Here is a 26,116-nt window from a genome sequence, read left to right on the forward strand (position 1 = left end):
TGGTTTCATACAGCAAAGCTGCTGATCATATTATAAATATATAAGTATAATTTATATATTTATATATAATTTATTAACGATTCTTATTCTTTTTTTAGAAGCTTTGTATAATTGCACCTAGTATATAAAAACTCAATTCTCATTTGATAATTTAACTTGCATTTTACAATATAATCACTATTCGCTCTCCATAAGGTTAGCTCCCGTTGTCTAAAGGGAGCTTTGAGAAGAATTTAGCCAAAGTAAGTTGGAGTCTGCATTGTTAACATGATTTTTAGTCACTGTTTGCGACCAATGGAAAATTGTTTTCTTAGTTCAGTCCCAGTTGGTATGTGAAGATTATCAAGATCATGATGAAAGCCACTTTTCCTTATAAAGAGTTTTCCAAGAAGAGGTGTTATTTTGGTATTCACAGAAAAATGCTATTTTTTATACGCTTACGCTCTTTTCTTATTACGCTTACAGGACAATATTCTTTTCATGAAATGTTCTATAGCCTCACGAATTCCATCTTTGAGGTCTTAAATCGACCCTGGGATGTTGGCGTAGACCTTCTCTTTCACGTGGCCCTAAAGAAAAAAGTTAAATCACAAGATCTCTTCGAGAGGTAACACGGTCCGGAAACTTTTCCCACAAAAGATCAATGGTTTCGTTGCTTGTGTGGCACGTAGCGCCGTCTTGTTGAAAAAAAACGTTGTCCAGATCAATACCATCCAATTTCGGCCATAAAAAATCGTTAATCATCTCTCGATAGCGGAATCACATTCAAAATAATACCTGTTATTGGAAAACTTTTTATATTATGGCCTGTTTACTAAACTCCGCAGGATTTTGCTTTGCAGACGTTGGATTGAGGTGATGGCGAGGTTGTATAGAGGTTATCGAAATCATATTCTGCCTTAGGCTTTGTACGAATACGACGGAATAGCTCCAATTTGACGGACCCTTATACCCTGAAATTGCTATTTGCTGCATTCGTTGGTTGGAATACGCCGTCCAGGTTGGGATACGCCGCCTTTATTTGGTGGTAATACCACAAATATTTAACCGACGGGATCGAAAGGTTTCTCTGAAACTTATACTAAGATCAGTACAATTTTCTGATCTCAAATCTTACACATTGCCATTGATAAACTTGAAGTCTTTAAAAAATAGAAGATCTTGCTTTTTTGTCCCTTTTCAATATTATTAAAGATGACATTGATTGCCCATTTTCCGTTCAATGCATTAATTCCCTTTTTAATATCTTTTTAATTTCTATACAGATTATGATCGGAATTATTCTATTCAACGTTCCCTTTGTGATTTTAGTGAGAATTCCAATTCTAACTTTCTAGATTTCTCATGTTCGAAGAAACAATTTTCTGTACTATTGAACTCTATATTTTAGTTAGTTAGAGGTAAGCTTGCATATTTTTTTTGGTGTAAGTATGTAATTGAATTATGTACATATTTTCATTATTCGACTTCTTGAAAATAAAAAATAAATACATTACGTGTATTCTCTGTCTTATATTAGAAATAGTCTGTAAAGTTATCCTGTAGGCTGAAGAAATAAGTAAATAAATAAAATAAAGTTAGAGCAGATGATGCAATAATACCACTTAGCATTTGTATCCAATGGGCAATGGAAAATGGCAAACCTACAGTGTCCATATATGAGCTATGTAATGCAGCAGTTGGAAGGGTCAGGTTGCGAGGAACTTGGCTTCACTTGGTGTGTCCAGCTGGCGCCAGTTAGCAGGAGAAAGAAACGACTGGCACGCTTTGTTAAACTCGGCCAAAATCGCGTAAGCGGTTATCGCGCCAATCAAGAAGAAGAAGAAAAATGAAGCGGTTAGCTTGAAAAAACAATTAAAAAACTTAAAATTATTTTCAATTTAATTAAGGATAATACCTAATTTTTTAATTTTTTTTTTTATTTAATTAGACGCATTTTTTATTTAAACAGACTTGGACGCACAGCTTGTGTTTTTAATTAGTCTCAAAAATCGAGATTTTACTGTACATGCACATGCACTTGTCCATATCGACATACATATATAGTATGGTATGTATGAGCATACGTATGGTGCTCATAGAATTTAGATATAATTCCGGTTGAGAGGAATGAACACTAATTACGACCAATAAAATCAATATTGTATTAATAACAAACAAATTCGTAGTCATTACTTTCTTAGCACAACACAATACAACATACACAATACCATCCGAAGAAATAAAAATCGAAATGCCAAATGTAAATAAAAGGGACTAGTGTTGGGCCACTCCATCACGATATGCACGTTTTAACACAGACTAGGGACCAGCAGGAGGATCAAATAGAATTTTTTAGACACAGTTGCGCTTTGGAAATTTTACGAGATTAATAAATAAAGAACTTCTGTATAAACGAAGGATTTCGGTATAAATTAATTGACGAAAAAAAAATGTGCAGATGTAAGTTTATAGTAAATGCTAGAATTTTCCTATAATCACTGAAGTTAAAATGCCGCTCTTACAAATACGTTTGTAAGCTGTCTTCCTAAAAGAGCGCAACTTTTTGAATATAAATCATAGCACTAGGCTGACTAGAGCAGAGCTGTTGTATCTGAAGTAGTCGTAGCGGCATATTGCTTCATCGGTACAAAATGAGTATTGAACTCACTCCTCAAATAAGATTTTATTTTCAATGTGAAGAAACATTTACCAAGCTTCTCATTTGATGAAGCTCAATGTTAACAACCCATCCTGTGATAGATTCCATGAGTGGTACGAAGGTTGCTCGTATTGGATACTCCAAAATTAGTAATCAACGCAGATTCTAAAATCTGCTTATGAATTCATCAAAAATCAGTCGAAAATATTCATTAGAAACTTATAAAATCGAAATTTAGCATTTCAAAGAAAAAAAAAAAAGAATTCTTGTCTTTTTCGCGAATATTTAGGCAATTGAAAACTGCGTGCATGGTTAGATGGCCCTGTAGGTGCACATAATTTTTGCAGGTTAGCCAAAGGCTTGTATCGACATGCTACAGGACATCTCGTAAATGGAGTGGTTGCATCTTATAATGAATGTATGTATGTAAGCCCACTGTGAAGGTCTATTAATTTGTTTGAGTCCAATAGGTCGCGCTGAAGTTGTGATATTGCCAAAAATGTTATTTAGGGGCCAACTCGTAATTTCCAGAATATAGACTGTTAGGATTTTAGTACGTTACGATAACTGGGTTGTTAAATAAAAGTCTGAAACTAATGGCAACACAATTGCTGGCTTTATTTTCAGCACTTTATCTTCTGCTTGATTCGTCTACACGCTTCCTCGCTTATTTTAAGTCTGCACCCGATGGTTACTTGCCAACAATTCTCTACAACAACTCTGTCTAACTGAGTCCTGAATCACTGTCTATTACTGACTGTCCTAACGACTGTGTGCATGTGCCAGACATGGCGACGTTTCTCCTCTAAAACATAAAAGAAATAGTGTTTGCTTTGGGTCGCTTTCCGCAAGCGCGCATTTATTTTGCGCCAGATGTGTAAACTTTTTCTTTAGGTGCTCAATGTAAGCTTTTGAAAGAGTTTGTGTAGTCCCGGAAGCATTATCCATTATCATTATGTCGTCACCATCTAAATTGTTTCTGAGTAGCCGTCTTAATGATATTTATGGTCGCCAATAAAAGTGTTATTGGTTTTCCCACTTTTGTTCGCCATCTGGATTTAAGGCGCATCTATGTTTTTGTAACAATATTACGAATATTTTCGTTGCATGAGAAGAAATATATTTGTCCGCTAGATGGCAGCGGCATCGAGACATGTTTAAGAATTTACATTCCGAGTTGGCTCATACCCACCGCAGTCAAGTGGACTTGTGCGTGACTACCACCCAGTGCGTCTGGTTTCGAAGCCAAATTATAGAAAAAGTTGCTTTTCTAACAAATTGGAGGAGAAGGCCCGATCTTCGATATAGGAATAAAAAAATAAAATTGTTTTCATTTTGTTGAGATAAACTACATCGAAGCCTATGAGTCTAATATTTTTTATGCTGATAAGTTTTTCAACTTATTTCAGGGTTAATTCAATGCTCATACGTTCCAATGGTGTCTACTGTAGTCTTTCAAAAGGCAAAAGAATGAGTCGTAACGCAATGGCGGAAAAAAATTAATATCGAAACTAACCAAATACTTCAAAACTCTACTCAGCTAAGACATGCAAATAATAAAATTTCGAGAGGTTGCTCAAGTTATCCTCAATAAGACGCAGCATAGGAAAGCAAATATGAAAAAATCATCCCTTCACGCTTCTTCTGAATATACTTACTTGTACGTGCATACGTACACTCGTATGGAAGTATGAAATCCGTTTGGTTCTCCTGGCTTTATTTATTAATGTGTTAGAAATAGTAAATTATTCTGAGTTCTTTAGCGACATAGTCGCTTCATTTAAACTCCATCTTTCAGGTAGCTCTACAGAAAATAGTCCGAATAGCTCAAATTGTTGCGGAATGTAGTGACATTATTCTTCTCGGTAATTTCATTTACCTTAAATTTATTGTTTCGTTGGTTGTGTGGCATGTCGCACCCTCTTGATGAGACCACATATCATCAATATCCATACCGTATCCCATAGTTGGTCGAAAAACGTTGTGAAAATATCTCGATACACATCGACGGTGAGCTCTATTTTAACCTTCTTCTTCAATGGCAGCAATATTTTTTAATTGAACGTCCGTGCACTGGTACTTTTGTGTTCTGTACACAGCCAATCGACTCAGGCTTTTCAATTAAATTTTTTATTTTGGGCATTGCTGAACGACTTATTTTGATATGATTCTCGAGCGAAATCAAGCTCATTCTACATAGTTGAACATTTTTTTATCTAACGTCTGTCAAAAGTGGGACAGCAACAAAGTAAAGATACTGCAAAAAACAATTGTAAAGCCTCTCCCACAAATGGCAGAAGTCAATTCTAAATAAATATTTATTTATTTATTATTTTCTTTTTCAAATTTATATTTATTTATTTATTTTTTATTTCCATTTTTTATATTTTTATTTCTTTATTAATCTTTTTCTTATTTTTATTTATTCATTTATTTATTGCAGTGAAAATTAGTCAAAAAAAGTTGTCTTACAGACTAATACATATACAAAAAGAAAGAAGATAAGAAACTATAAAAAAGATAATAAATTAAATTATTTATAAGTATAAGAAGGTTAATGGAAGAGTCTTTAGAATACAGACAATCTCACTCGACAGGTAATGGCAAACCTCCGGGTGTATTTTTTCCATGAAAAAGCTCCTCATAAAAACCATTTTCGACCCCGAATCGGCATAAAACTATTTTTCAATATGGGAAAATCTAAATTGCGAAACGCTCTAAATGGGGTATTAAGATAGATTCGCTCCAGAAGGGAGGGGACATCCACAGCACCTTGAATAATATCAAACACGCACGATAAAGACACAATAGATCGTCGAGACTGTATATATTGATATTGAAATTGATAAGCAGGCATCTCGAATAATATGAGGGTATGGGCTCACGAAAACGAACGGAGCGTGGAGCAAAGTCGACTTATAAGGTATAAACAAATTTTCCAACTGGGATGCGACATTACAATTTTTTACTCTTTCTCAGGTATATGTACATACATACATACAAAGTATTACAGTACTTAGTTATGTGCGATCTTTTCGTGCTTGTATGTGTGCCAATTGTATGTATGTATTTAGTTGTTAGTGACTTTTTTATTACACTATTTCTCCTACTCAGAAGTATTTATATTTATTTTCTTGAAATTTGGCAACAGTTTGTCCACAACAAACAACCACAAGTAACAAGGGGCAGAGCACAATTTTAGCTGTTCATCTGTTGCTGTTGCTGTTGAATTGTTGCTACTAATTGCACCTATTCCTCTTCGTTGAATACTGTCGAACTGATGCCGTTACTTCGCTATGTTGTATAAATAACTGATAAGAGTGCAGTCTGTGCGCTGTGTGGATATTTAGTATGTGAATTCTTGTGAATGCAATGAGGTGTGTTGCGGTCACCGCTCTGTAGAGAAGCAAATGAATTAAAATTTTACTTGAAACTACTATAAATAAAACGCATTTTGAATGCATCGCAAACATCGACTGATCGTTTTAAATTAGTTGTCATTGTCGAAAGGCGAGGCCGAAATTGCTCACCGGCAATGCCTGCGCTAATCCCCGTTGCAGTTCACGCATTAATACGCATACGTTCCCTTTGAGTACTGTTTCCACTTTAATAAAGTGAATTTGTTGACAGTACGAGTGCAGTGATAGCCGTTTCCTATATATTTGAAAACGACGAAGGCCACCACGGGTCCATAAAATATTGTGTGGTACGGTTGCTCGATTTTTTTCCATCGGAAATATTCGAAATGTCAGAGCAAAATGGACTGTACTGAGTCGCGTTCGCTGTATCTGTAAGCTAGTACATATGTATGTGTGCAAATGCGTGTGCTTACTAGTGTGTTTGTCTGTTTTAAGGTAAATTTAATAAAATCGTGTCCACTGGTGGTGACGTTGTTGCGACAGCTAAGAAGCGCGGAGCTGCTCAGCAGAGCGACGAGCCAACCAACACACGAATATTCTTACGACCGAAAAAGTCCAAAATGGTGAATAGAAATCTAGGCGGCCAGGCGCGGAGTGATTTTTTTTTTCGTAGAGAAATGGAAATGTGAAAAATCGCAGAGCTCCAATGATCGTCGCCTGGCACGATCAATGACAACAATAGCAACAGCGACTACTGCAAATAGCGGCCGCTGGTCTGCCAGCCCCATCAGATTTATAATACAACGAACGACGAACGGACGCACGTTGGAATGAACGCTCCGCTCCGTTCAGTAATAGAAAATATTTCGACAAATTTTAGCAGTGATTGTGCGCACTAAACAAAAAATTTAGTTAACCGACAGTGTGAACCACAGGCAAAAGTAAACTAAAGCGAGTGTTGCAAAACCAAACAAAGCCTGAGTTTGCTTAAAGAGTCATAGTGAAAGACACCGACCGACGGAACTTCAAAGAGTTAAAATAAAAACGCAGCAGTGACGTCGACGGTGGCGATAACGGTGACGAAAACGACGACATAGAGCAGTATGAAAGCTACAGCAACGACATTAACTGGAACTGTGAGCGAACGGCCCGGCTTCAGTTAATACGATTATTGATGGGAGCACACAACTTAATGCAGCTGAACACATCCAGCAGCCGATTAGTCGGCGTTTAAACGCTACGCTGAGTGGGAGCTGAGCAAGTCTCTGAACACGCGTGTTTATCAAATTTAAAATAATATAACAGTCTTTTTGTGTAGTTTTTACGTTTCATAAAAAAGTTCGTTCAGTTAGTCTTTTTAAATTTACGGTTTTTTGTTTTTGTTCAATGCTAAAGCTAGCAATGAAAGAAATAGCAAACAACCAATAAAATTGTGCCAAATGAAAAGCCAACAAAATGATTATTTAAATCATCACATTAAAAATAACTCGAGAAAAAGAAAAATAATCACCGTGCTAAAACAAAAACAAAAACCCAAAAAGAGCGATAAAAAATAAAGTAAAAATATAATATAATACTATTTGGGAAAGTGTGTGATCGCGGAATACATGTATATGTATATCCATATGTGTGTATATTTATTTGAAATTTGACAAAAATAACGCAATTTCTGTGGTGACGGCGACGCAGCGAAAAGCGCAACTGAAAGCTCTCCATTGGAGAACTGCAAATGAATTCCCGCTCATAGACTAGAGCGAATGGAAAATTAGCATCATCTGCAAAATTAAATTGAAAAAACGAGTAAAAATAAATTTATGCGAAATTCACAAAGAATCGGCGCGTTTGCATAAATCCATAATTAATAGACATATGCATACACATTCTTACGTACGTAATTTTCGTAAAATACCTGTAAATTGAAACGCGAAAAAATAATCGTGCGAAAATACTTAATCGCATAACAATCAGGTAAAATATTTAATTGTGTGTGCGTGTCTGAGTAGCAAATACAAAAAAACCACAATTCAGCGAGCCAACAGTAATCTCAAATTTCAAGAATTTTCAACTGGTCAACTAAGATAATGGAGGAGAAACAGGAAGAGAAAAAGCAGAGAAAGCGCAACGGCAAGTCTCGCCGACCTAAACACCATCCTTGGGACGAAGGTACGCATAACCTCTGCGGCGTATACTTTACAGCAGATCATTTTGATTACGCATACGCAGCGTTGTGCGCGCAGTGTTGCATTGATAATCAAGTGGTCGATTTCCACAAGCGTGCATACATATGTTATGTATGTACACATATACCAAATACTTTCACTTATATTTTAAATACATATTTTACACACCAAATAGTTTTTTTCCTTTTCAAAATCTATTTTTCACTGCAATGAAAGTAAAATTACTCATAGATACCTATAAATTATTGAGTTATGCACACGCATGCACCTTACATACCTAAATAAGTATGTACAAGTTATGAATATTCTAAGTAGATAATAAAATAGGTACCCACCTGCATGCTCTTCGAAATTTAAAATACTGTTAAATGAGTTTCAAATATACATATGTCTGTATGTACATTAGGGTACATCGATTTTTTCGACCTAGCGTAAAGCAGAAATATATTCTAGAAGAGAACATAGTTCTAAAATCAAAAGCAGGCTTCCGATAATTCTAAAATTGTTGTAGAAAACTTATTGAAATTAGTGAAAAATAATACAGCGTGATTTTATATGTTTGATTGATTTAAGCAGTTGAAAGCATGCGTTTAACTTTGGCTGGTTCCATTTTACCTCAACCCGATATCCAGCTCGGAGTCGTTTGCAATCTCCACTGGTTGTTTAAATTTGGAGTTAGATTGTTTATCATCCATCCATTCATAGTGTTTTTGGAATACCAAGTGACTTCTGCGAGCTTGATTTACCAAACGTACGCGATGTTTTGAAGTACTCCTTTTTTGAGTGATTGTTCCAAAAGTAAGAGTTAAAGGCTTTTGTACGGATATCTTTTTTTTTATTAGATATTGCTATAATCGGTAAGAAAAGTGTTGTGAAAATGCATATGTAAGTCCTTGTTCAATTGGACACAAAAGAATCAAAAAATTCACATCTGCAAGCTAAAAGGCTTTCTTCGACACAATGACGCACATGAGCGATGTATGTATGAGAAACTTTTGTACTTTCGTGTTACCCTTTGGGATCTACGTAGATGTGATAGATTTAAGTGATGGTAGTACGAGTATTTTGTCTGAATCTCCATTCACTGTCAATATCATTTGCGAGCATTTATTTGCAGTGCATTGAATTTGATGATACACCAATTCCTGATCGAGAAATACCAGCAAATGTTCAAAAAACTGAGCGAGTGTTTCACAACGAGCATTAGACAAAAATCGTGATCGAATTATGGCAGTTACTGCAGAGAGCCGTAACGAAACTCCACGAATGAGCATCAAAAAATACTGAATTATAAACTGAATTCGAAAAACTAAGTGGGGTGCTATGTAAACATGTTTCTTCAGACATTTATAAAAAAACTAAGGGTAGCTACCATCAAGCGAAAAATTAAAAAAAATAACCCTGACGTGTTAGAGAAAAACAAAACCCAGATTCGCGATCAGCGCCTTCAAAACATAAAATGACAGACTCAAATTCTGCTGAAGACTTCTTCATTTTTGCGACACTGTGTTATCCAACTCTTCAATATCTTTACCTGGGTACAAAATTGTTTCCAGAATCGCACATATACTGCTAGCAGAGAAAATTTTCTTTTGACTTTAAATTTCCTATTCAAATGCCATATTAATAGTTTAGAATCATTTTATTTTCTAGTTGAAAATTAGAAATTTGGTTTTGATTTTAGAACTTGAGAAAACTTTCTTAGAAATTTCCCTAGACCGTGCTTCGTAAGACGATTTGTCTAGCTTTTTCAACCTGAACAGATGCCGAACAGATGCCGTCTGCGTCGCATATTTTGAAGTCAGGCTAAATTAGGTTAATTGTTAACTCTTAATACGTCCAGATGCACTTGAACTGAAACAAAAACACTTTGCCCAAAAGAATTGTGAAATTCAAGAATCAGCGCATAAAAATCATTCGACAATATTTCCGTGACTATTTAGTTTTAAAGATAATAGTACACTTTTTAGTGGCATTTTTGTTAAAAATGGCGATATATTGTTATCGTTTCTAGTAACCGGTATTCTGGTAATGATTAATAACAGCGGCGAACACACCATAGGGTGTGGTGAAAAAATTACGTCCGGTTGTGAACGAATTTGAAAGAATCAGCTGATTGGTTGACGTAACCAGGGGCATGACAGCGGTTCATTTACGAAAAAATTGAGATTGTGTTGGTGATATATGAAAACAATCAGCACCATCTTCGCTCATCGTGCTTCGTTGCCGTCTGAACAACGACTGATTGGGCGAGTGTGTGAATACGTGTGAAATGAACGGCCAGAATTCTGCTGTCGAGTTCCCGGTGGCATGGCAACTGAAATTACTCTGCCAATTTCGAAGGCCAAACCTGGTGACATATGTGAAGTTAACAACTTTTGCAGTGAAATTTATACGAAGTTGGTTATGAGTAAAGTTTTAAGTTTAATATTTAAATTTGCTATAAATGCTATAATATTCCTTTCGATATGTCCAATTTTTCAAATAGACATTCGTACTTTTCTTTTTTTATAGTTCAGTGATCATCAGCTATTTTGTCATTGCTAATATTATATGATTGCCATGAATTCACAGACAGCAGAATACGTAATACGAAATTTCCATTTTGATCTTCTAAAAAAAGAGCTAATATCGAATATACCCTCATCATGTCCTCCTTTTACTTTCAACACCTATTGATTATGCTTATGTAGATTCAAAATACTCCTTTTCCGCCTATTCGATTGCAGAAAAAGCAAAACTATGAAGTCACACGCACAACTTTGCGCATTACTTTGTCCGAGCAAAGTTCTCTTGAATAAATTTTTGAAAAGCATCAATTATTTGGATACATTTGCGCAAATGTACCAGTCGAGCGCATAATGCCAGTTTAAGCGATTATTTGCGCCACACTAAAATCTATGCGAATTGGTAATTAGTCACTTGTATGGCCGCTTATTAGTGGCTGTCAGTCCCAGACTTAACGATTGCAATACTAGACTTTAAAAAAATTAACATTTTTTTTAAATGCCAATAAAATTATAATCACTTGCTCGCTTGGACCGACATTAAAAAGACAAGCTGGAAGTCTTAAGACTGCATATACTCGTACTTCTACTATTTTTATTTTTGCCAATCGTTTCTGTTTTGTTATTTCTTCGCTCGTTTAATTATGAATCGCACAAAAAAGCTGAATGTTTGCTTTTTAATGCACAAATGGCATGCATATCTATATATATACTTATACATACATACATCTCTACATATTTTATACAAGTGCGCTGTTGTGTATCCCTATACGTGACCGGCTTTTTATCTAAAAGGTGATTACGAGTAGTTCACTATTGCATACTGGTTTTTTGCTCTCAGCGCAAACAAAAGATCACAACATAAACAATAGAACAACTTCAACTGAACATTGCGCTTGTGGTAAAAGATGGGAGAGGGAGCTGTAGGCAATCACACAAACATACATACATGTTTGCATATGTGGTAAAGTGACGTGCACTTTGTTATTCGCGTCAATTCATAAAATATCTAATAATGTGAAAAACCGCATACTCTTAATAAACCAAAAACAAAAATACATAATATCAATATCCGCAAGTATCACTTAAATACTGACTTACCCACATTCATATGTGCACACATGCATGCGCACATCTGTATTCACGAAATGAATTAGACACCGAAGCGAGCACTAGGCACTAGATCACTTACTGTGGTATGTTTGGTATTTGTTTTAAAATTAGCGGCTCTCATGAGATCTAAGACCTTTGGTGAATGGATTGGTGCAGACATAAATAGAGCGGCGAGATATCGAAGAAACACTTTAATGTTTTCAATTACAGACAATACGCATAACTCCAAAGTCAAAGGTTGTAAAACTGTTCCCAAGTCAAAAGTTTGCAAAACACCGTTACGCGATTGACGAAGGCATGAGTTAATTTTTGATTTCACTAAAAATGCTTATTATACATCCATATTTGCACAAAAAAAAATTGAATTTAAAGTCCATCTGCACGCAAGCCACTTGATTAGAGGCAATAATTTTTATGGAAGAAATGGTTCTTAAAACAACCGCATTTCATCTAGTAACACAAGGGTTTTTGATAATTCAAGTGAAGAGTTTACTTTGCTCAAAAATAAACGTGAATCAAAATAGTATGCCACCGAAGGGTATTTCGCAGTAGTAAAACTTCAGCAGTTTTAATACTGGGCTTGATTCATTGGTTCACTTGAATAGAGGCCTACATCATTTGTACATTAAGGGGTTAGGGGTAGTCAGAGGCCCGAAAAAATGATGATTTTCACGAATTTTTTTTGCTACTTAATTAATTTATTTAACAAAAATAAAAACATAGCATAAAAACATCATGTTTTAACTTGACTTCACCAAAATTCCAAAAAAAAAAAAATTAATAATTGCAAAAGTTATCGCTGTTTGTGTGAAGCCCGTTTCTCCAGAAGTCCCTTGCGGTGAACATCAAAAGTCCTTGCAGATTCATCTAAAACCAATCGGACAAGAAAAATTAGTTTTATTAATAGATAATCTTGTGCCTGATCGAAGCTTTTTTTTTTTTCAAAATGAACAAAATGGCGGCCTCAGAAAATTTTTTCCAGATTTTAGAGAAAAAAACCAACAGTTAATTGTTAAAAAAAATCGAAATTTTTGAAAAAAAAAAATCCTTCGATCAGGCACAAGTTTTTTATGTTTTTCAAAAGCTGTATAAATTTTATTGAAATATACGTAGCGGTTTTTAAGTTACAGTGTTCACCAGTTTGAAAAACATAGTTTTGAGAAAAACGCATTTAAAGTTTTGCTATCGGCTCCGGAGCGGCCGAGCGCCCTTTGTTAATTGTTGAATAACTTGAAAAGTATTTGTCGGATTCACTTCAAATTTGTACACAATATTTTTAAAACATTATACTTTAAGAAAATGCAAAAAAAAAATCAATTTTTTGAAAATTCTGACTACCCCTAACCCCTTAAAACTGTGAAAAGGGATAATTTTTTAAAAAACTCAATGTGTTTGGTCGAAAACTTATTAATTATAATAAAATGGGAAAGCAAAAAGGTTTAACAGATCGCGAAAAAAGACAAATCGATACCTTGAGGTTTGGTCGATGGCCAAACGTTGTGTATAGTGTCTTTACCGGAAACAAAGTGACTCCTATGGTAAGCATTACAAAGGCAGAACTGGGATGGATTTGACATCGAAGGAAACGCGCAAGATTCTTATTCTACTCTTTCAACAACAAAAAGTAAAGAAACGTCAAGTGTTTTAGACTATTCTAAAAGCGCCACGTCTAAAGCTTAAAGATACACAAAAAAACCACCTCTGAATAAATAAATCAAAGAATGCCGCCTCGGTGTTGCAAGGGGAGTCTTGGAGTTCTGTAAATGGAAAATACTAGGGACGAAAAGAAATTTAATCTAGATGGGCCGAACCGGTACAATTACTATCGCGATGACATAAGTAACGAGAAAAGGTACTTGAGTCGACATCATAGCCGTGAAGAGGGTGTTACGGTATGGGGAGCAATATCGTATTATGGCGCGTTCGAATTGAAAATTGTAGACTACAAAGTGTCGGGAAAATGTTATAAAGCTCTGTTAGAATCATCTTTTGCCGAGATTCGTGAAAAGTTTGGACCTATTTATTGGATCTTTCAACAGATGAATGCACCTGTGCACACATTAAGTGTGGCCAAAACTTGAATTGTGTCCCAAAACGTTGAAATTTTAGCATATCCGCCGTAGTCCCCATATCTGAACATTATTGAAAATTTAAGGAGATGGCTTGCTCGTAAGGTTCATAAGAATGGCCAACAATTTGAAGACAAAAATGCTTTAATTCGAATCATTAAAAAGCTCTGGTCTAAAATTTCATTAGGCTATCTAAAGAATTTGTACAAATTCATTCATCAACGTATTTACGAAGTAAATTATAAACAAGGTGGCAGCATTAACTATTAAACTATAAATAATAAATATAAAAAGCAAACATTTCGTATATTGTTCTTATTTTTTCTTATTTGGTTAGTGCCTCTATTCAAGTGAACCAAATAATCAAGCCCAGTATTACAACTGCTGAAGCTCTGCTGCTGCGAAATACCGTTAGATGCAATAATATTTTGATGTATGCTTATTTTCTAGCAATATTTTCTAATAAGATATTCTAATAACGACGGTATATAAACTGAAAAACAAATTTAAGTTAGGTACATCGTGGAATATCAATTACAGGACAGGTTCCTCTGAATAGACTAAAATACAGCCAAATTTTTTAAGTTTCAAGAACATAACTATTACTACCTTAGTATTTATTAATTACATTTTAAATAATAGGGTATCTAGTCCTAGTTTATTTATAAAATTTACAAGCTTCAATTAAAATTTAATAAAAATAAATAATTTTAAAATTTCACCTAATAAAATTATACATACTTTATTTATATAAAATTTAACTTTTACCAAAAATATTTTATTTGTATTATTTGTGTAACCGCGGCTGCTGGCACAAATTTAGCCAATACTATATAAAATTACTAATTCCAAATTTCTTTGATTTATGAAATTAATTACTGAGAATAAAAAAAAATTGGTTATTATTAAAATAAATAAAATTTCACACAAAAATTTACATATAAAATAAATCAATAATAAAAATATAAGCCAAAATAAAACTTTAGTAACTAAATAAATCAAAAAATAACTTAAAAATTTAGTTAAATCTATTTATTTAGTAACATTAATTAGTTATTAATTAATATATAAATATTAAATAAATTTAAACTAAATAAATGTTTAGTAAATTCTTAATTATTAATAAAAATAAATTTAAAAAAAAATAGTTAAATTTATTATAAAATAATAATTAATTAGTATTTCTTCCTTAATAGTAAAAAGACCCCTAATCAAATTTACTACTTTTCATTAAAAAAATTCAATGAAAACAACCTATTTCATTTCAAATAAGTTCATTGAATCTAATAAATTAATAAAATTTAAATAATATAAATAAATTTATAGAAATAATAAGTACAAAATAACTATATTTAATTTAAATTATTTATCATAAAAAATTTAGTTAAAATAACAAAATAAAATGAAATTAATAATTAGGAATTTACTAAATAAATAGATTTAACTAAATTTTTTTTTTTTTATTAAATTTTAATATTTATTGATAAATAATCCTCTTATTTTTTAATTAAAAAAAATTTTTTTTTCTTAAATAATATATTTTATAATAATAAGACGTATACTAAGTTAGATCATAAAGATTTCACTTGAATTATCAATAAACCTTTGATTACTATATCAAATACGGTTGCTTTAATAACCTTCTTTTCCAAAAAAATTATAGCCGCTAATCAAGTGAACCGCACTGTATGTATATATGCATATATATACTGCTGAAATTATGTGAGTATTTTAGTCAAAATTATTCATTGCCACAGAGCATTGCCAAATGTGCTTATATCTGTTGATTTGCGAATCAGAGGCGAATCAGAGGCACACAAGGCACAGCTCAACTGTTACTGTTTGGCTATTTTTGTTGTCTACTCGCGGGCAATTGAAATTGAATTGGCCAAAAGCGAGAAGAAATTTGAAGACGTTTCGGTCGTTTCTATTGATGCATGCCAATGTTCGAAATAATGGAAATTTCAAGTATTTCTAATCACACACATGCTATTTCAGAAATGCACATTTAATTAAAGTGGAAAAATAATTCCTGTTTCTAGTAAATCAAGTTTTTCAACGCCATCCTCAAACCATACAATGCAGCAAAAAAATTAGGTTTGACGTAATGTCCTTACTGTCTAAAAATTTCTAAAAGCCAACGACTTGCTGATCTAAACTTTTAGCTCATATTTACAGCGGCTTAGTTCAGCTATAAGGATTAATTATTTAAATAATTACTTAGCTAATTACTTAGCTCTCGAGTGGAAAATCCAAAATATTTATTTAGTTTTACAGAAGATGGAAAAAGTATATATTGTATCCTAATGTGGTAAAACAAAATACTTTGGCGTAATGGCGGAGCAACGCATGCCGTGTATTAACTAGTGTACTATATATAGTAAATATGTATTAAGGCGGCCGCCATTGGCGAAGTGATTTGTGCGTCACTACGACGCCCACTGTAAACATGAAAAACTAAATGTTAGACAATTTTTTTTGTAATATTGGATTCTCCTCTATAAGTGACAAATCTGCGAGAGTATTTTGATCATGAAAAGGCTTCTCATAAATATCGGGTGTTTTTCAAGCTGCATAAGAACTATCGATATCCATAACTATGGTTTGACAGCTAACAATAGCAAACAGTGTTGACATTCAGTCTGTCTGTTCTGTACAGTTTGGCGGTCATCATGAATCGTTTAACCCGAGAACAACGCTTCCACATTATGGAAATTTACTTGGAAAAAATACAAATCTTTCTCGAAGTTCATAGAGCAGTTCGTCCATTTTACGTACGGTTTACACGTTGGCGGCATCATCACTTCTTTTTTTTTTTTTGAAATGAGGAAGGAGCTGCTGTTACGGTGAATGGCGAGCGCCATCCAGACATGCTGACTTAATTTTTGTTTCTAAAAATTAATCAGTTAAACATCGACGACATTTGGTTCCAACGAAACGGCGCAACTTGCCATACAGGGCGCTTATCAATAGATTTATACGGGCAGATTTATTGGAAAAATTACTCAAATATTGGACTGATCGAAAGGACCATGTAACTCGTAGTCGCGGCGGACAAAGCCGAATATTATATTCAACAATTCCAACAATTTTTCTGTTTTGTATTTATTATCATTTTATCAGACGACCTAAAACTATAAGTCCCTTCATTTGTTGGAAAATACTGAAAGGCAACGCTGAAATATATGCCCTACACTATTTAAATAAATTATAAATTGTAGTATCGGTTCTCCCAAGTTTCAAGTGAACTTGCACATCAATTTATTGCAGTATTATTGCATCTAACGTTAAAAAATAAATAATTGGCGCGTTCACTGGTGGTAAGTGTTTGGCTCAGCTCCTCCTCGTATTTGTAGAGTGCGTCTTGATGTTGTTCCACAAATGGAGGGACCTACAGTTTCAAGCCGACTCCGAACGGCAAATGGTTTTTTTAATGAGCTTTTCCTTGAAAGAAATACATGCGAATGCTTGTCATTGCCTGCCGAGGGGCGACCGCTATTAGAAACAACTTTTTGCTGTTTCATGTACGGAGATTCGAACCTACACACTCCCGAATGGTAGTCACGCACCAAATCCATGCATTCGCAACATCTGAGAGTCGCTGCAAGTCTACAAGATGCAGTTATTTCAAGTTTGACGAACTTGTTATTGATTTGCGCAGTAAATTGGAATGATTTTTAAACTGTTTACGAACGAAGGAATCAGCTTCACGAAGCAATAATTAAAAGTGATGTAGGATGTCTAATTTTCAGCCTGTATCTTCCTTTTTAAGCCAGTTAATAATCCATGGTGTCCTCTTGGAATAGCTATTTTTTATTTCAAAGCAAATTCTAAAAAAAAAGTATTCAAGAGCATAGAAAGTTTTTTTGTTGTGCCACAAAACATGGGCAAAAGAAAGCGCTAAATTTGTTCATGGCCAAAAAACAAAAAACAAAATGAAAAGAAAGAATTGGGAAAAATCGAGCGCCACTTCATTGAAACCCGGTGTATCACTCTTCGGCAACGGATTTCAAGATCGGGCCTTATCGAAAGAGGGCAAAGTTGCCTAGTGGTGCTCATCTGATGCCTATCGAAATTTCGCATTGCTGGAATGGCCATCCAATAGTGGAAGCTTCCATGCCAACATAGTAAATTCATTTTTATTTAAAAAGTGTAGTTTTATTTCAGCGAATTTCGATTTAGATCATATGCTGATTATCGCATGTTTCACCTTGTAAAAGAATTACCCCATCTTAAGGAACGACTTCTAAAACTGGATAAATTCAAATCCAACGTCAGTCGAATACTTTCTGAGGGGCAGATTAAAATGTAGGAAGACCCAACCACAACATTTCATTTGGCGAAAGGGAACAGGCAATATCCGAAATTCGTGGATTAACATAGGACTTCTGAGAATGAGAAAAATATATATTTCGTAGGAAACTTATAGTTTTTTAGATGTAGGTTTTCAAAGCTTTTGTGAAGCGTAAGTTGTTAGAATCTAACAATCAACATGAGTTGAAAATACTAAGGTATTTCTGTAAAGATTTGGCTATCACAATTCCTTTTCAAACTTCGAGCCTTTTTATTTAGGATATTCATTTCTCTAAAGCCGGAAAAATTATAGCAAATTTGGGAAACAGTACAGCTTTACAAACAAAAATGTCATGAAATACTCTATACTTTAGTATATAAAGAACTCGATAACTAGGCACATATAGCTGGCAATCACATATATGCGTTGTCACCCTTTTTGGGTGTTTGGCCGAGCTCCTCCTCCTATTTGTGGCGTGCGTCTTGATGTTGTTCCACAAATGGAGGGACCCACAGTTTTAAGCCGAGTCCGAACGGCAGATATTTTTTTATGAGGAGCTTTTTCATGGCAGAAATACACTCGGAGGTTTGCCATTGCCTGCCGAGGGCCGACCGCTATTAGAAGAAACTTTTTCTTCATTTTGGTCTTTCACCGAGATTCGAACCAACGTTCTCTCTGTGAATTCCGAATGGTAGTCACGCGCCAACCTATTCGGCTACGGCGGCCGCAGTCTACAGATTAGATTACCCAAATTAAACTTAAAAAAATGGCCTGATTTTATTAAAAATATAGCATCTGAAGATTATTGAAATGGATCCCTATATATTGTAGGTTTTTCTAAGCTTACAGTGAATTTCTGACAATCGGACGAATTTGTATTTCATTGCACTCCGCATACACCTTTGATGAGAGGAAAGCGTCACGAAACGATTGAAACCATTTAACTCGCTTAGACCGACCCCCTAAACCACATTTCTAAAAGGTACATAGAAAGCACGTTTAATAAATTGGAAAAGCAAGCAAATTTGTGTATCAAAGTAAGAGGCAAATATTAGGTTTAATAAAAAAGGTACTTTTTTCCTATTTATACGAATTTCGATTTTTTGGTATAGAGGATGTGCATGGTCGCTGTACATTTCGGAGCTCTTGGCCTGCGAAATGTAGAAAGAACCAAAATCACATGTTCAATTAGCGACTTACGAAAGTAATCAATGAACAGCTACACATCACCATTAGCAATGAATTTCTAAATAAATATGTACATATGTATGTATATACTAAGCAAACGGTTTGGCAGCAGAAGAAAAAGATTCTTCAGGCACAACTACAAAATTTGAAGGCGAGAATTAAAGCAAATAGTTGGGCAAAAAGGGCATAAATAGTTTTATCTGGAGATGTTATATATTTTTTTGCTAAGAAGAAAATAATTTGATAACACCGTAATTCACTTACTTTAATGAAAATATGTATATTCTAATATGTTACAGAAATTAGAGACCCGAAAGTGGGATGTGGAGCAACGTTAACACGATTTTTGGTTTGCATGGCACCAGTTATGGGTAAATTATTGCGAAAAAACTGTAATTATTTGACAATTTTGTGAGTCTAGTGTTTTGTGTAATCGAATGGGGAACAAATTCGATTCGTTGTGGTTCTCGTAAATTATATACTACAAATTAATACATACATACATATATCTAGGTATGTGTATGTGTAAGTCATTCTTGTCATCATGTAAGCGCATACATTGTAAGTCTGTTTTTACTCAAATGTACTGTGTAAAGGTATATACATACATATGTGTGTTTGTATTGCACAATAGAGAGAATAAATTTTTGTGAAAAAAAAATGTAGAAACAACAAGTCTACAATTCACTTGGAGTAATAATATTTACGTAAAAAAATAATAGCCTCAATTTTTCAAGATTTTTAAAAGCATTTTTTATGAAATATCTGGCAATCCAGTGGATGGGCAAACATAATATTTTATTTGTCGAATCTTCTAAATTTTCTAGCTTGTTATAAATACCACATTTCTCCTGCGATTTTTTGGGTCTCTTTGCAACAGAGAATCTGTGAATTGTTTTATGCTAAGCAACGCTCCGCCTTAATGTACATTAAGTATTTTTAACTTGTTATGTATTACTTCTCACAAGCTATGCACTGAGTTAATCATTGATAAACACTTTGCGGTGTTTTCGCCTTTCACTGTTTCTTTATTACATTTATTATTTCGTCATTACCTTTTGACTAGGATAAATAAATAAATTCAACAAACATAGCTGGAAATTCATCATTAACATATGTAAATATATCAATATTATACATTACACTATATAAATAAATACAAATACCCACACACATTACATTCATGAAAATGTGTCATCAAATATCTGTAAATATAATACATTTCTTACACACCTACCTATAATTTCTTATACACTATAAGGCACTTATACATACATATTTCTATTAACGAAGAGGATTTTCGGCCATTTCATTTCTCTTGTTAAGTGGGTGGATAGTTGAGTAGGGGTGCGCATCCATCGCTTATAGCCTCACCAAAATGAGTCCGTTGCGTTGTGTGTACTGCCGTATTCAAAAAAATCAACCGTTGTACTCTCTACACAAATACAGATACAGGTACAAGTACGGCTATCAGTCATATGTGGTGCCACAATGGACCAGTTCTGGCGGTTGTAGTATTATAACGCTTTTCTAGCATCGAAAGAAATTTTTTTAATTATGGTTTCCCTCTGAGGGGTACCACTTTGATCAAAAAAGTTCTCGGCATATAAAACTTAAATACAAATTTATTTCCCAAAGTAATATTATGGCCTTGAAGACTCCCCATCAACTACAACGCACTTATGCCAGCGTTTGATCCAGCTCTCGAAACATTTGTGGAACTCTGTTTTGTGTATAGAGCCGTCTTCCACTTTTCCATTACTTCATTTAGGCTGTTAAAACGTCTCATAACGCCCAAGTAATAGCCTTTATTTTAACTGTCTGACTTTCTGGAAAAAATTCGTGGTATACCTATAATACCATGCTTCCGGTAACGTAGAACTGACTGTCGTGAGAACGAAAATGTCTTGTAACTTGAGCCTCTAAAGACAGGTTATCGCTCAATTTTGCCCATTTTATTTTCTTGCGGCCAAGACCTCTTACTTGCTGCCGAAATTATAAAAACATGTCACTGGTCTATTCTATTTAACAAATCCGTTGTTATAGTTCTTTAATAATTTGGCCAACCTTCACTTGCTATCTTACAAGTTTGTTTTGTATATGTTCGTGTACATATACTTATATATGAAACTGGCACGTACATCTTTTTATTGGGTATTTAGTCGAGCTCCTCCTTCAATTGGTGGTGTAAATCTTTATGTGGTGCCACAAATTCGGGAACCTACAGTTTTACGCCTCCTCTGGACGGCAAATGATTTTCACGAGGAGCTTTTTCGAGGCAGAAATACACACGAAGGTTTGTAACTGCATGCCGAGGTACCACTTCTATTAGAAACAACTTTTTTAGAATTTGATGTTTCATGTTTATCGGAATGAGTTTCGAACCCGTGACTATTCAAATGGTATACCGATATGGCACGGCACGCATAAGCCTGTTCGGCTACGGGTTAGTGATGAGAAATATCCCGTACTTTGTACAAAATTTTTAAGAGTCAATCAGCACTTAAGTGTCGTTTGAATATCTCATCACCTCCTGTTAGCCAGTACAAACCATTGCATTTGAATTTATATTTGCTTTATTCCGAGTGCAATCGCTAAAGAGTTTTCCAGGCAGACCCCCTTATTACCCAATTCATCCGCTCCCTCATTTACGTCGATATTCCTTCGAACGAGAATCCAGGCTTGAAATGATCAATTCCCAAGATTCTTAGTATTCTTCCATTTTGCAGCTGACATTGCTTGGGGTAAAATGCTATCTTTCGTTCTCGCACAATGAATTTAATTTTTTATTGAAAAATTCCGGTTTCCTAGATACATATGTATTATACATAATTATTTTAAGATAAGCAGTATTTTCTTGAAGAATTTTAGCATTTGAGAGAGTTCAAAATTTTGCGATGTTCGGCTTATTAACTTTTATCTTTAAACTTCTTTATTTTAAACCTAGAACAAGAACATACCTATCATGCAACTCAAATCATAAATATTCCGTCTGTACTCAATATAGAGCCATATGATTTCTCAAATATCTCTCCTGAAAGTAACACGTTTCAATTTTAATTTTAAAACATGCAATTTCGAGAACCTTTAACATCTCATACTACATAGAATTTGAATTATTCAAATCTAAGCTTCATAATTCCGACTTTTCCAAACAGAAAGAACAAGATTCCGAGGTATACTAAAGAATTGAAGCGTCTCAAAAGCATCTGAGAAAAGTTTTATAAAAAAATAATTTTCTATTTCCAAAGTTATAAGTTCTGAGTATGGAGAGAATGGAAGTCTCCGAAAAAATGATATTAAATAATTTTAATCACTCACACTTTAATTCTGGTTTTCACTCACTTGTTCAAAAGTGAGGTTATTTCGAATTTATTTATTTCGAACTTTCGTTAAAATTGTTTCAATCATTTTATAATACTTAACTTGAAAATAAATTTGAGTCATGAGCTCATACTTTATGCGAGAGCATATCAGACAGGTGGTCATTTCTGACAAATTCTCTAAAAACGACAATTATGCAGCAAATAAGCGATATGTACGCACTTATTTATGTCCTACTTTTATATTTTTAACACACTAAACAAAAAAACTGTCAGTCTAAGAACGCATTTAAGCATTACTAACCTATCGCATGAATTCATTCACAAATAGATTTAGAAAATTTTCTGTTGCTTTTAAAATTTTAGAACTTTAAATGAGAGGAAAAAAGTAGGTTATGGCTTGCCAACAACTAAGAAATAACAAAAGTGTGCGGTACTTTGGGCGAAGGTTATTTTTGATTCCAAAGATCAAAAGATCAATTCTGAAGACCATTGTTTATTACGTGTAATTGCTATTGCATGCAACAATAAAAAACCATGTGCACTAATATACCTATGTTTATGGAACGTTCAAGGCAAGTTATTGGAATTAATTCTTGGTTCATGCCAATTAGTTTTTCTAAAGCGAACGTAAACGAATGCAACCGGTTTTTAAAAAATGAAAAAAAGTTTAATCACATGTTCAATAGTAATAATTTACCATGATTTCTGAGCCTGAGTATCAAATACAGCTCCTCTGTACCGCAAACTGAATTCGAGTGAGTTACTTTCGAGTGAAAAAGAACAATAAGAGCTATAAAAGAACAACCACCAGCTCGAAATCCTCCATAAAGGGCAAAACAACTGTACGTCACTGTTTCGAATCAGACGTGAGCTAAATGATTAATTTGACCCTTAGTTAAAAGTATATAGAAAATAAAATATAATAATTTTACGAGATTAGCAGTAGAATAAAAAGCCATAGTATTGGTTTAAAATTTGTAAATTCATACCTTTAATATTCAAACAAAACAACGATTTACTTACTACATATGTACATGTATAAACATACGTACATACATAAATTTAATGAATACACTTGCACATATATAAATTCATTGCATGTAGACGTTCCATTGATTAGTATTTCATAGCTAAAAGCTTTTGTATTCTCCCCCATCACATGAATTTTAGCGCACAATCGTTGATTATGTTATTGTTATTGTTATTGTATTCTGCTTATATTTATTTTGTAATGTATGTTGACGTTGTTGGCACCACATTTTAGTTTATTCGTGTCATCGGCCAAAGATGAAATGAAATGTGGAAGCAATACAAAAATAAAAACTACAACAAAACCAAAATGATGACAGACGATGATGCGGTTTGTACAGTGCACGAAAATTTGCAAAATAATAAAAAGCAAATTGTTTCAACTTACAGCCCACATTTTCGAGAGAGCGTCTGATAAAGAGAGAAGTGGCTAAAAGCCCGAGTGTAGCTCCCACACTATTACTAATAACAGACAAGTTGTTTAAGGCAAGAAAAAGCTCACTGTTCTGCTGAGCTTTGACTGATAAGCATACGCGATTGCCTGATTATTTATTGTCTGCGATCAACAAGTTTGCGAATAGCTGAAAATCATGCTGCTTCGTAAGGGGTAGGTACATACGAGTACATTTGAGCCCTGAACTAAATTACGTGACGCTGCTGACCTTGAGAAAATCTGAGAAGAATTTGGAAAATCACCGATGATATCATATCTCAGAAGGGGGTCATGTTCTTCTAAATCTGTTTCGAAAGTTAAAAGCATTGTACATATTTATAGTTATTAAAGAAAAAAGCTAAAATATGTACATAAGTTTCGGGTGTTTTTTTAGGTGCACGAGAATTGTCGATATCGATAAATATGATTTGACTGCTGAGAAAGGCGAACTGTGTTGACATTTCTGTTTAATAAGGTGCGGCAAGACATTATGAAGCGTTTGACGCCAGAAATTTGCAATACAGCGCGCTTAGCAAATGATTTATTTCAATATTGGATTGATCGAATGCACCGTATACGAATAAGTCGTAGCCGCGGCGGACAAATACCAGATATTATATTCAAAAACTAAATGCCATGAAATTATCTACCAGATTATAATAAAAAAACTTCATTTCAAAAATATTTCCAGTTTGTATTCCCATTTCAAGTTCTTAAGCTCCTAAAAAACACCCGATATATAAAATATATACCACATGTATGTAAATGCATCTCTTAAAGGAGATTAATTAAGAGCGCATCGAAAAATGTTAGCTTCCTTACAAAATATACAGTCAAGCGCAAAAATATAGGGCCACTAGAATTTAAGTCAAAAATATTATATGTTGTGTACCAACATACATATTTACATATGTCTTTTAATTTTTTTCATATTTATTTAATTCTGAAGAATAGTACTTAGACAACCAGAATCACTCTTTTACTAATTAAATTTTTGCACAGTCCCGTGCAAAAGTTTAAGAGCACCCTCTGCATTTTTAGAAATAGTTTTTTGTCAGTATTCAATAAGCAGTGTCTAGTGACAAAGTAATGTTTTCTTAAATACAATATTCAATGAAAATAAATTCGTTCAGCCTCTAAAATTCTGGCCACTTTACGAAGTGCGGAAACCCCATTATCGCGAGAAGAAAATACAAAGTAGTAGATTTTTTAGATTTCCAGATTTTTAGAAACCATTCCAATTAAAAAATTAAAAAAAAAATTACGCAAAAATAATGGATTTCTTTTGAGAAGTCGCCTAGGTTTCAAAATCATCTTCTATGAAGCCAACAACTGCGAGCATTTCATATTTCGCCTTTGCAATCAAAGCCCTGACACCAGCACCAGTGGCCACTGAGTTGAGTATACTTGTACATGTATAGCTACATATGTATTTCCTTTCATTTCGCCTAATTTAGATTGTGTTCACGACCACCAAAAAATAGGGTCATTCGATTCTAAACAAACCACCTCTAAATTCAGTACGAACCTTCCAGTTGAAGTGGCTATCAGTAGTTCTATCAGCACACAAACTCTGGAATTAGACTCTCTGGCATAATTTATGCAATTACATATCTGCATACCTATTTAATAGCCATATGTGTGCACAATGTTTTTTGTTGTACAAAATTATGCTAGTAAATATAATTACGACCAAAAAGACTAAATTATGGTTTGAACGCTCGATCAATTGAAAAGAAATTTGAATTGACAAGCATCAAAAATATATTTCTTTGACCAAATGATTTTTTTTACGTATTTACATTTCCCAATCGAATTGAATTTTTTGAGAGCGAAGAAGCCTTAAAAAGTTAGTGATCAGCTGTCTCACTTCTATTAAATGTTACGTATTTTAGAGATAAATTTAAATAATTATAAATATCAATAAAATAATCTTGGGCGGATGAAAAATGAATGGGCCCAGTTCACCTTGAAAGG

General features: G+C 34.0%; 1 protein-coding gene across 1 annotated transcript in view; it reads left to right on the plus strand.

The window, feature by feature from the left end:
- The first annotated feature begins 8,061 nt into the window (after positions 1–8,061).
- LOC129240786 (uncharacterized) overlaps positions 8,062–26,116 on the plus strand; it is a 49,666-nt gene continuing 31,611 nt past the window's right edge. Inside the window, exon 1 of the mRNA XM_054876775.1 lies at positions 8,062–8,163. Coding sequence (XP_054732750.1) covers positions 8,082–8,163 — 82 coding nt within the window. The 5' untranslated portion in view covers positions 8,062–8,081. The remainder of the gene's footprint in view (positions 8,164–26,116) is intronic.

Source organism: Anastrepha obliqua, chromosome 3 (genome assembly GCF_027943255.1).
Source record: "Anastrepha obliqua isolate idAnaObli1 chromosome 3, idAnaObli1_1.0, whole genome shotgun sequence".
NCBI lineage: Eukaryota > Metazoa > Arthropoda > Insecta > Diptera > Tephritidae > Anastrepha > Anastrepha obliqua.